This window comes from Schistocerca nitens, chromosome 5 (assembly GCF_023898315.1).
Source record: "Schistocerca nitens isolate TAMUIC-IGC-003100 chromosome 5, iqSchNite1.1, whole genome shotgun sequence".
Classification (NCBI taxonomy): domain Eukaryota; kingdom Metazoa; phylum Arthropoda; class Insecta; order Orthoptera; family Acrididae; genus Schistocerca; species Schistocerca nitens.
This window is the reverse complement of record NC_064618.1, coordinates 228,153,047-228,166,304: the sequence shown is the minus strand read 5'-3', so window position 1 is coordinate 228,166,304 and position 13,258 is coordinate 228,153,047. Positions and strand designations below refer to the sequence as shown.

Sequence of the window (13,258 nt, the reverse complement as noted above, 5' to 3'; positions counted from 1 at the left end):
TGTGGTTGCCTATGGGAGCAAGATTGTACCAAGTTGGCACTTCTTTATACATAACAACTTGACGGCCACAAATGTCTTTCTTCACAGCTCCAAACATATGGAAAGTGTGGGAAGAAATCATAACTGTATGGTGGATGAGTAACAGCTTTCCAGCAAAACTTCTGCAGCTTGGCAACACATGTCGCCCCCACTAATCCCCCCCTCCCGCCCTGCTGGAAAGCCCTTGCATGTCCTCCATAAGGTCCCAATCTCCTCCCTCCCCACACGATTTCCATATTTTTGGAGCCCTGAAGAAAGACATTTGTGGCTTTTAATTTGCTTTGGATGAGAGGTGCACGTCTGGATTCAATCATCGTTCCAAAGGCAACCACAAACATTTTTCAGTGAATGCAATGACTGTCTTGTCCTGCAGTAGGATAATTGTATTAACAGTTATGACAATTACTCTTGAAATAAACAATTTACTCACTTTTTTCTATCAGTCTATTTTATTTGACTGCCCCTTTTGCATAAATTCACTTTAAATAGACTATGGCACAAACAAATTTGAAAAAATTATAGTGTCTTCTGCAAACTATAAATTATGAAAAAATATATTCTGACACTCTGAATTTTTTAAAATGTCATTTCATGCTGTAGTATTACACTTCAAAAGAAATAGTTGGAATCAAACCCAACTGAAATGTTCTAGTTTGTAGCACTATGCAGAATTTTAAACAGCAGCGAGTGCAAGAAACTAAAATATTTTTTATAAATTATATATATTAGTGTTGTGTACTGGAGTTCCTGTACATTAATTTCTCAGAATCTAAAGCTAATAAGTAACACTGTTTTAATCAATTTATGTGCACAATATTAACTTGATAAGATTTATTCTGCAATATAACTCTGTTCCATGTGTCATATGGTTCACCCCACCTAGCACAAACCTTAACCCACCTTTCTTTCTATTGAGAATTTGTCACTAGTCTTATCCTATCTGTCATTATACAATATAATCAGTAAGTTTTCCCTAAAGTCTTAATCACAATGACAATTTTCTTTCAGTGGTTCCTGTATGATTCTAATCATGCAAATTTGCTACTTTTTTGTATGCTCACACTAATCAGGAAGAAGATTAAACTGACAGTGTAGTTGTCAGCACTCATCACACTAGAAGCAAAGAACTATTATTGTATATATACTTACTGCTTTACAGCTTTCTGTTGAAGTGCAAATTTTATTATTGAAGATTTAAAAACTTGGCGTGGATCAACACTGCGCCGGGGAGTCTTTTGTTTCTTTTTGTCAACCTCCTCATCCTCTGATTGTAATTTCAAAGAGGTGAATTTTTCCCACAGAAGGTCCAATGATTTGTCAATAACTTCAGCCTGGTAAATGAAAAAAATTAATCACATCACTATTATAACAAAAACAGGAAATTAAGGTTCATCTCCAAGGGGAAATGTGAGCAGTTGGGGAATAAAGGGGGGGGGGGGGGGACGACACATGAACCGACTAACCAAACAATAGGTGGGCATACATACAACAAAAATGTTTAAATAATAAATGTCTGAATTGCTAATGACTTACAACTAAAGTGAACTTCTGGTTTTCACAGACACCCTAAAAGACAGATCCATACACATGCCCTTACCAGTGAAGTTGGTTGCCAGAACGAATCCATAATGCCAAACTGAAAATTCATTAAGCCATGTATGGAATGTATCTTTGAAACTATGATGAGTGTTACCAACAGAAATGATGTGAGTGAAGAGTATACACAAGTGACAAAATGAATGAAGTTTGAAGAGACGATTGAGAATCAAAGGAAGCAAAGTTTGCAGACAGCAGTATTGACTGTAGATAGATTATACTAAAACCAAACATGTTACTGAAGCTGAAAATAGACAGTGAGACGGAGCTATACATTATACTGTCTAGTGACTGTGAAGAAAAAAAAAGAAAAATCAAATGACTTCTTGTACACGAAGTATTTGTTATTGCAGAAGACTATCATGTACAACAAATTGCTCAAAGCATTTTCATAAATGGAACATTTAACACTGATCACACTAATATAGGATCTTAGATACTGTATTGACTTCATTGCTGTTCCCCACATTTTCCATCATCATTACACACCGTCAGATACACAACTTTGTCATCAATGTGTCACTTGTTTTCTTTTAACAAAAGTGTGCAGCATTCAAAGTAGACAAATTTTCTTGTTCATGTTGCGTTTGCATCCAATTCTAAAAAACAATACACCTCAGTTTCAAAATTATTTCTCGAGGAAATTTGTCACTGAACAAACAATACAGTAGTACCAATTTGATATGATTTTGGTCATTTGACATCCCTGAAACACATATCACATCGATAGCACAGTTATCGCCTATTGCAGTTTCACTACAAACCAAAATTTATCTGTAACTTACCCACAGCTTGTAATGCATTAGGAAAGAGTCTAAATTTATAAAATGAAGAGATCAATACCAAACAGATTTTATCATATTACACAGTTTTAGATTATTAGTTTGCAATACAGTTTTATAGATGTATTATTACACAATACATTTGGCTAGTGCAGAAAGAACATTACCTTAACCTGACAGCAATTAATGTGAGCAATCATTTCAGTTACAATTTTGGGCAAGAAATACTATGTTTATGTATTATGCAAAGAGTGTCATTTTATTTCATTTGAGGAAAACAATAAAAGGGAGAAACAGTTCATGATTATTTTAACTACTGTTGGTTTCTCTTTTATACTTTCATCTAAGTACAGATTGACAAGTACATAACACAAAACAGTGAAAAATTTTTGTTTGGAAGGTTAGGAAACAAGAATTTATTATTAATTGCTTTATGTTAACATTCCTGAATGGACTAATGTGGAGAAATTCACTGGAAATATAAAAGTTGATCAAGAAGTTTCCATTCCAAGGCAGTACAGTCCACAATCAATATGCCAATGAAGCAAAATCACCACGATTATTGAGACAACTATCCAACCGGTGCTCCGCATTTAAAATCCCATTTGGTAAAAAAATTATGTCCTGATATGTGAAGAACTACCTGCTGCACATCCTCATCTGACAGGAATTGTCAACATTCCAAGGCCTTGTTTAAGGTACTGAAGGGGTAATAATTGCTTGGGGATGGATCAGAACTATAGGACAGGTGATAAAGTGTCTCCCACTTGAGTGGGCTTAATTTCTGCATTAGGACATTTGCAATATGGGGACATCCATTATAATTAAGTACAGAACTTAGCACACCATTCCAAAACAGTGTTTTTCAACTGACATGCTGCTACATACACATTCTTCGTCCTCCGATGAATGTCTACCAGTGTTTTTCATTCAGCAGCATGTTAGTCCTGTTTGGACACATTCGGTAACATCACCACCATAGTTCACGTTCCTGCATTTACTGCATGCATGTTGGAAAGACATAAACGTGGCACTAATCCCTTGCCTGCATGTCAGTGCTTATACAACCACTTCAGAGTCGTACTACATTGCGTACATACTGCAGCATTGCCCTCAAATGGAAACTTTTTGTTTGCCTCTTATCATCAATTAAACCAGTATTCTTGAAAATATTAACAAATAAAATCAACCTTTTCTAGAATATTCTATCACAAAAGAGAATTTAAATTAAATGATAAATACCACAGTTTTGTTGCATTTAAATTTTAATTTCACTATTTACCTAATCATTTTAATTCATTTTTATTTTGAAATTTGTCAATCATTTCAGAAAATAGTAGTTCTCAAAAGTTTGCATTTCAAAACAGTCTATATAAAGGATGAAAGCACACCAGTTGCCTTGTTATGTAGTTTCACTGCGTATAAAAAGTACATCATTTGTTCCATCAAGATTTTTGTACTGTTAGTTGTTGAAAATTTATTTTCTCTGAAGCCGTTTTTTACAAAATGTGAGTACAAGAAAAAAAATGGACTGATTAGCAATTAGCATTTTGTTTAGTGTGTTTACCTAACTTGGAAAGCCTGAACCACAAGAATAATAGCAACTGCAAATGTATTCTGTTGATACTCTCACTTAACACAAATTCTTTTATGTGGCCAGTTAGCTGTAATTAATGTTGAAACAGCACAAAGAGGTGAGCTAAGACATGGGTACCAAAGCTTCATTAAACAACATGAACTTATTGGAAGTTACAAAACGTGATCATCATGATAAATGCAGGTTCTTTGGAAAGTGGGAAACTATAAGCTCAAACATCAAAATTTGGAACAATTAAATTGTTACTATGAACATGGAATATTCAAAAATTTCTTGATCTGAGCAAATACGAGAATTAAGATACCATGTTCTTTTATTTTTCAAACATTGTTCTTGACATATTTTATATATTTAATCCGAATGACATCCTTCAGTTTATTGTGCAGTGAGTCTTAACATCTCCTGGTAACTTATGCTCTTGTGCCCACAATCAGAGGGTCACATTGTGAGAATACAATAAAATTTCACCCACAACTTTTCCTGCATTTGTAAGTTTGTTTTCTTCGGCATACTTCCTTCTACTGTCACCCTCCGTTTCAATTGTTGTTTCATGTCTACCATTTGACAAAGAAACCGTAAGTCATCTATGAAACATTAGAGCAACAAAATGGAATTGTACGTATAAATTCCCAAAAAAATTTCAATTTTTTTAAGGTTGACATCCGTGTCATTACAAAAAAATTTTCTATGCAAAAGTGCATGTAAAATACGATGGGCGAATATCTTGAGATCATCGCACAGTTTCTCATCTCGTGTATTTTCAATTGGTGATCGCTTAGTATGGGATAACAAATTTTTCCACATTTTTGTCTTATGACACACAGTACAGCTGAATGACTGAAAAATCAAATTTTTTCTAACATCATTAAGTTGTATAATCTTGCCAGATTACATTGATATATACTTTACTAGAATTAGAATGAGGAATGACCACTGTATACTAAATTTTAAAGTAACAGTCATTTAAATTGTCATGCTCCCTTTATTTAAATCACTGAAAAATTATTATTTTGAAAAACAGGAATTGTTTGGCATATATTTATGTTGACAACACACTGCTCAGTTCCCCAACATCTGTACATGTTCATCTTCACTCCTGTTTATTTTCACTTTTAAGTGTTTCGTTTAAATCCCACTAGAAGTTTGTTGCCTATATGCTATAGATATTTGTGATTCTAGACGTTCATTATTATGTAATAAATAGGCTACTAACAAAGCCTGCCTCAAGAAATTCGATAAAAGGAAATTCAGGGATAACTAGCTTACAGACAAAGCAGTCCACACTATTAAGAAAACCTCTGTATCAGTTCTTCAGGGGTTATTAAAATCTGAGTTAACAGTTTTGCTGTTTGTAGTGGATCCTAAACCCTTCCTATTTATTATGTCCAGTTACTTTTAGGCAACATACACCCTCACAGTGTTTACATTTCACCACATCCTTTATCAAAGAAAATGCTTTTATAATCAATTTATTATGAAATGGTGTAAAAATCACCTCAGAATTTTACCAATATTGATGAATTAAAAGTAGAATCCTATTGCTAGGCAGATAATTTCTTTTAAGTAATTACATATTCTGCCTACGAGACCAAGACGTTGCTGTGTATGATTATATTTTTGTTGCAATAGCCCTGTTCATCATCACTGCCATTGTTAGGTTGCATCAGGTAGTCCATATGATATCACTGTCCTAGTTGCTGTTACTACCGTATAAGTTAACTCCATTGATGTTGGTGGATGACGTATTAACCTGTGGCTGGAGCAGTTACTTCTGAAGTTTCCTAATTATGAAAGTTTATTTCATAATGACATTAACTGACAGTAAGTCAGTGATATATCATCACTATCAAATAAACTTTCACAATTAGAAAACTTCAGAAATAACTGCTCCAGCTATAGTTTAACATTTACTGTAGCTCCACCAACATCAAAGAAGCAAGCTTATACAGTAGTGACAGCAACCAAGATAGCGATGTCATACAGACATAAAGATCACCTGATATAACTTGATGATGTCTATCACGCCGAATAGGCTTATTGTCATAAAAATATAATCAAACACAGCAGCATCTTGGTCTCATGGCATAATACATAATGTCTGTATACACCATATGATGCAGTGGGCCCAGATGAATACTAATCTTACTCATTCAAGTAAAATCTTAGTAATGTTATCCAAATAAATTAGTTCCATAATTATTTTTGCTGAAGTTTGTGGACACTAACGTGATCAGTATAAATTCATCAATGAAGCAGTAACTACGAAAAAGAACGAGACGAGGAAGCTTTAAGCTTAAGAACTGCAGCAGGAAGAAGACTATGCTTCAGTAATATTTCGAGGCAAATTTTAATATGACTCCAATCTTTATTCACAATTTTCCACAAGTTGTACTTTTCAGGTTTTAGGCAGACATATCTCCTTAAGTTTATAAAGTATTGCACTATTTTTTTCAGTAATTTGCAAATTTCCACAACCATCTAGTAGACCTGAACTTTATTGCAGATTCAACTAAATTATAGAGAAATAAAATTTTTAACTAAAAAAAGTATTCTAAAAGTTAAAAATGTAAGAATTTTTATTCTGGTTAATATACATAATGTGCAGAATTAAATTGTCTACTATCTTTTGAAAATTTGATCTTTTTCACATGTGTGTTATAGGATTAATGGTACCTGAATTTGAAGGAGAATTAATCAATTACTGTGTTTTTTTCCCCAGGATCAATAGGTCCTAAATTGTTAAAAATATTTGTGCATTGTTTACAAAGCATTCTGGATTAACTTTTGATAAACACATAACAAACATTTACAAAAGAAGTAGTGCCTGAAAGAAATAGGAACCGATTTCCACAAAATATGAAGCCGCAAAGTATCCAAGGTCCTGAAGGGGTTTTGTCATCCTGAGCAATCCTCTTCAATAGATGCACTAGAACAGCACACACAACTCACACTTCACTGTACAGTTTACAGAGTTTGCCATTCCAAAATTATGGTTCATGCCCCCTCTATGTTAGGAGTAAAACTTTTAGAATATCACTTATAATTAGAGCTTTAAATGCAGTAGTTATTGTAAACCTAATCATACTACATCATAATCATAAGCTACAACAACACATTGTTAATTGTACTATTCACCACAGAAAGTCCTTAATTGTATCTTCAGTACATGAAAATGGACAGAATGATGCACCTAACAGATTAATACTGCATACTGGACCAGGGATCAAACATGGACCTTTGCCCTTCAGGTAGTCCACCAAATGAGTTTATTGGTTGGATAAAGCAAATAGCAGGGTACAAGTTCATGCCTAGCACACCATTTAAATCTAGTACTTTATTTCGAATCAAATAACACAGTGCCAAATAAAATTTCATTCCCAAATAACACCTGCCCAACTGCAGCTGTAATAGGAGAACAGATTTATTAGTGCCTCATAGTGGTAAGAAAAGTACCATATTTATATGATAAGACGAGGTTTTTCCCAAATTTGTCAACTAAAAAGACAGGGTCATCTTACATTTGCGGATTAAACTACTACTGCTCAGGTCACTGATTTTATGTTGCTTAACCAATTATGTAAAGGTTTCATACAACAAAGTAGCTCTTTGGGCCAGTTTAGTACAACAACGTGTTTTGGAGATAGATTTAATGCAGTGTATCATTGAAACTGCACACTTTCGTCATATGCAAGTATTAATTCAAGAACCTTCAAGTATGGCATATCTTAGCTTCATGAACAATGAAATCCAGATGGCGGCTGCCTGATTTGCTTCATTTGAAAATCACAGAACAGGAGATGTGATCTCATCAGTTTATCACATCACACAACATTACGCATGCAGCACGAATAAAATAGAAGTGGTTAATATCTCATATTCAAGGTATTTTAAACCTGTCTCTGCAATTACTAGAAAATACATATTTTTGTCATAAAATGTTTTTGGATTTGACAAAACCAGTGGGTTGTAATGAAAGATATTTACAAAGTGGCTCGCGTTCTAGATCTAAAAACAGTTTGTTACAAAAGATGTTGATTTTACTTATGGTACATAATGTCCAGTTTTTGCTCACATCAGGGAACATTGTCTGCTTGCACATTTTTGAGGAATTCCCACATTTGGCAGTGTATTTCTTGGAGTAAAACAACCCAAGAAAGCACCACAAAGCAATACAGTAAGTAGAGGCAACATGTTTTCTAATTAACTGTGCGTGGATTTTTACAAAATCTAGAAAACTAGAAAACATTTTAATCCCTTTCATTACAGATCACTGGTAATGTTTTATTTTGATAAAAATAAACCATTTGGTGACAATACAAACTTTCTTGTAGTTGTACAGACAGCTTTTGTTAAAAATATTTGGATGTTTATTCACAAACATGTCATGGTTTCCATCACTCACGTGGAGCTAATAAAACTGCCACTGCTTTAGGCCACTGTTGATTCTCAAGGTTCACTACAGTGTTAATCCAAAGTTCTGCCAATTCAGCTGCAGGGAGCCAAGAAGACAACATTTTTGTCATTCAGTATGTTTATATCGTCAGTGCTGTAAGAACTGCAAATTGTAGAAATTAATAATGGATGCGGATTACAGCCATGACTCAAAACGAGGATCTAAGGGTTTGCAATTCTCAACTGGTTCACACAGACAATATGACACTGATTTTAAGTTATTAGTGATTCATGAAGTAAAAGCCAAAAACAACTGTGCACCAGCAAGACTCTTTGATGTCATAGAAGAGAATGTTCGTAGGTGGCGTCAGATGAAGAGTAAAGAATGACAATATTATGAAAAGGATAGATTGAGACTCAACTCTCCTCCGTATGGTGAGTATCAAACAGGCATACCGGTTATATGGGGATCAAAGCAGGGAAGATTTCCAGATTTGGAGCAGCAGATTGTTCAGTATATGCAAAATAAACAACGAAGAATTCCGTGTCACTCGAAAAATTGTCCAAATGTAGGCACTGGCTACAATAGTCCAGCTGCATGTGCTGCGGATTTCAAAGCAAGTACTGGTGGTGCATGAGAACGATGATGAGTGCAGGGCTTACACACTGTGACACATCAATATGTTAGCCCAGCAGCTTTCCACATTATAAACTACATGCATATCATCATCATACAATCAATCTTAGGGAACGGCACAACTATTTGTTAGGTCATAAGCAGCGCCAACCAGATGCCTTTTTATTTGACATGCCATCAAATTTTACTGTCTATGAAAATACCAGAATAACAGTAATGCCAGATGCACTAGCACTCAAGTAACTACAGTATATTGTCATATGTAGAGACCAGAAAATGTAGCATCATTTTTGGCAAAATTTGGATCTATTTGTTGCAAAATTCCCAACTATTTTTCGGTTTAGAAATGATTAGCTGCACCAATTTAAAAGGTTGTCATGCTACATGAGCAAAGATAATTAAAGGCTTAGTTCTTTGAAACTAATTTAAAAAATACTGATTGGGTACTTTTGGACTGGAAATTTTGCAAAAGCAAACACCTTTTTCTTCCGAAACGCCTTTTTCCGTTTCGCTAAAATGATTGTTCTATCGAAAGCAGCAGTATTTCCCTGACAACGAACTCAATGTATGTCCAATTTAAGGTATTTCTGGACAGTATTTGTCTTTTTCCACCCAATTCAATGTTTACAAACTCTGAACACTATTAATTTCAAATTTTTGTGAGTGTTCATAGCCTTGAGACCCATGCTTGACAATGCTAACGATAGATCTGACAAATCAGTTAGCATAGAAGTAGAACCAAATGGCAATAACTATTTTAACTTTTGGTTAGAGTTTTTGTGCACTCAAAAAGTTACAGATTCTGTTATCCAGTCATTACAGCGCAGAGTGGGTACACTACAGACTGTAGTAGCAGGTAGTTCCGAGTGTAAATAAACTAGAATTTTCATCGCGGACTGGAGAGGAGCGATGCGGGGAAGCAACCCCACTGCCATTTCACATGGCATCAGCCTACAGCACAGCCTACAGGGATCGATGGTCTCATCTGGTGTTTTCTGGGTTGTAACCAAAATCCATGATCAATCAGGATTAGTTGTTTCACATATTTCAAAATAAGAAACCAATGCATTGCAAAACACAAAGCATTTAGGGGATGGCTGCCATGAAATTGCTTGCTGAGGTTAGCAGATTATTGTTAATGATGTAGTTCAGGCCCAACCTCTAGTGGTATTTGATGCAACCACAGTTCAAGACATCCACCACCTAATTTGCCACATTATAAGTGTCCACATTACACCATCTTTTGCTCTTTAACTAATAAATAAAAGTACAGGTTTCTCTGTTATAAAATGCTAGGTCCCACAGTGCACATTATCATTCCAATTTGGGATTCACCAGATGGTGCACAATACCAGTAACTGAAAGTTGATTACTTTTTGATATTTATATGCAGGCAATAAAGTTACTCCAAACTACCTCTGATAAAATAGTTCATCTATTCACTATGAAATAGTGTATTAAGAAATTTCACATTTTGAGGCAGAATTTGCATCTATTTTGAATTTATTGCAAAATGCGAATTTTTCTGGCTCTATTCAAATGTTTAAGCACTTCATTACAGGTATCCACAGTATTAGGAACAGGATAGATCGCTACTCATCATAAAGATGACCCACTGAGTTGAGGACTATTACAACTGGAAGACTATTACCAATTACAGCTTTCGTCTAAAGTGACATACACATTCACACAAGCAAGCACACCTCTCACACAGATGCAGTCTGAGCTGCCAGTGGTAGCAGTCATGCATGCATGCATGATGTGTACATGCTTGTGTGAATGTCTCTGCTGAAAATGTCTTTGGCCAAATGCTATAGTGAGTAATAGTCCTTTTGTTGTGCCTGTCTGCAGCTGAAGTTTGATTTTCATTAAAAGGTATGAAATTTGAAATAATAGGCTCTCTTTCTACTAAAGAACTGGCAGCCAAATTGCTGTAATTTTGCCCAGAACCCTATGATCCTTTCCATTTCATACTTTGTAATTTCTACCAAAATTGAACATAGTTACTTGCAGTGTAGAATATTTTATATATGCAACTCTTACTCAACCATCATGTACCACCCTATTACAAAGGTAAACTGTGGTGTTTCTTAAGGGGCTCCGGAAAGGCTCAAAATCATGAAAAGTTCAATTTTTACTTTTTTGCGTTTTCTGAGTCTGCAGACTATTACCTTTTAATAGATATATAATTTATTCAATTCCGAAGACTACAACTATTTTTAATTTTTTTTTTTGAAATGTGTTCTACATGGGCGTGACCCACTGTGGCGCTGTTAAACTGCTGTCAAAAGGTGTTATTATAAACGTCCGTGTTCATCAGGTACATTTTAGTGATGTGAGATAAAGTATGTGTTGTGGCTAACCTGTGATGGTTCAATATATATCGCTGGTGTGATTGTCGATTGTTTCATGTTTATTTACTCTGTCGTTATCTCGAAAATATTCGTAATTAATTCTGTTTCTTGAGTCTCTGTTTTGTTGAAGTATAATAATGAGTAAAAGTAAAGTTATTAGGAATCCTCTGAAGGCTTTTAAGAAAAGGAGAAATGTTGGAAAGCCAAAGGTATGTGTTATTACTGTAAACAATAAAGACGATGAAAATCCCCAACATAGCTTGTGTCCCAAAGAAGAAGACAGTTGGTGTAAATATAACAAAGATTGCTAACTGGTGAAGTGTACACTCATAAGCATAGTCTCCCTCATGCAATAATGGAGGTGATAAAACCTATTTTCAGAGACTTAGCAGCACCTGAACTGTTGAAAAAGTGTATTCACGGAAAAACTCAAAACCCCAATGAAAGTGTAAATAGTGTTATATGGTCGAGAATCCCCAAGACTGTATTTGTTGGAATAGAAACACTTCACTTTGGTGTGTATGATGCTGTTGCGACTTTCAATGATGGCAACATTGTAAGGTGCAAGGTATTTAGAAATATGGGAATGAAGATAGGTTCTAACATGGTACGAGCGATGCTTGCTTTAGACAAGGAACGCCTTCGGGCTGCAGACAGGGCTGTAAAGAGTCTAGAAATACAAGCAAGAGTAAACAGGAGGAGGAACAAGAGGAAGCTGGAGGAGTAGTTTGCAGAGGATGAAGATAATCCATCCTATGGACCTGGAATGCACTAAAAAGTTAATCCAATCTTTGTCGCTCGATTCCCAAAACTTTTATTTTCTCATACTAATTACATGTTTTCTAAGGATCTTCCAAACATATTTGTTTCAAACTTTCAGTAAATGTTACACAGTACCTTCTGCATAATTTAACACAGCCTTTTTCCAAAACACTGTATATTTTTGAATATATAAATAAAAAATTGCAAAAAAATGTTGTGAATTTTCATTACAATTGAAAAAAAATCATCTTTAATAACTGAACTAAAATTTTGTAAAATCCCTGTGTTAAGTTGTAGCCCATATCCCAATAAATAATCTGTAAAAAGTTCAACTTCCTACCTCAAATACTTTGTGAGGAAAGATGTAATTTATAAGCGTTATTTTAACATTGGAAGTATAGGGCGTTCCGGAGCCCCTTAAATGAATTTCATTAATACTATTACCACACAGCTGTGAGGTTCCACTATCATGCCAGATTTGTGGAAGTTGTGATCTTTTTAAAAATTTTTTGTTGTTGTTTGTACCCCTGGTGAGTGGCATGTTGTTTCTGGAACACCTTTGATAATAATGAAGTGCGGGTCAACTGTCACATGCTGCAGGTGAGCAAATTCCAGCATCTCTCAGGATGCCAGTACTGCTGTACTCAAAGAGAGTGTGTGCAGCAGAATTACCACAATTCATATATTAAGTGAAGTTTGTAAATACATTCTGATGTCTTATACTGGGAACAAATGCAAATGAGCCTCATTTGTAAAACTTCTGAATAGGAAAAATCTTCCTCATGCATCCAATCTTTAAAAAAAAAAAAAATACAATGAATTAATGGAAAATTGAGAGTATAAACATTTCAAGATGGCAGCAATGAAGTTTTCCTACGAGATTCAGGAGACGATATCAGAAGATGATAGAAACACAACTAATAATTTAGTGGTAACTTTATTGCCCTGAATACTGTAACAAAAGTGCCAGAAATTACTGCAATTGTCTTACAATCATCCAATAGTTACAGTACAAGAACATTAAGTGTCAAATTTCTAAGTAAATGAAACTCAATATGAACTTTAGAAAGAGGTAAGAACTGCATTATTTTAACACCTG

At 34.8% G+C, this 13,258-nt stretch overlaps 1 protein-coding gene across 1 annotated transcript in view; it reads right to left on the bottom strand.

The window, feature by feature from the left end:
• The window catches only part of LOC126260093 (uncharacterized), a 113,433-nt gene that overhangs the window by 15,259 nt on the left and 84,916 nt on the right, over positions 1-13,258 (bottom strand). Inside the window, exon 9 of the mRNA XM_049957308.1 lies at positions 1,189-1,370. Coding sequence (XP_049813265.1) covers positions 1,189-1,370 — 182 coding nt within the window. The remainder of the gene's footprint in view (positions 1-1,188; positions 1,371-13,258) is intronic.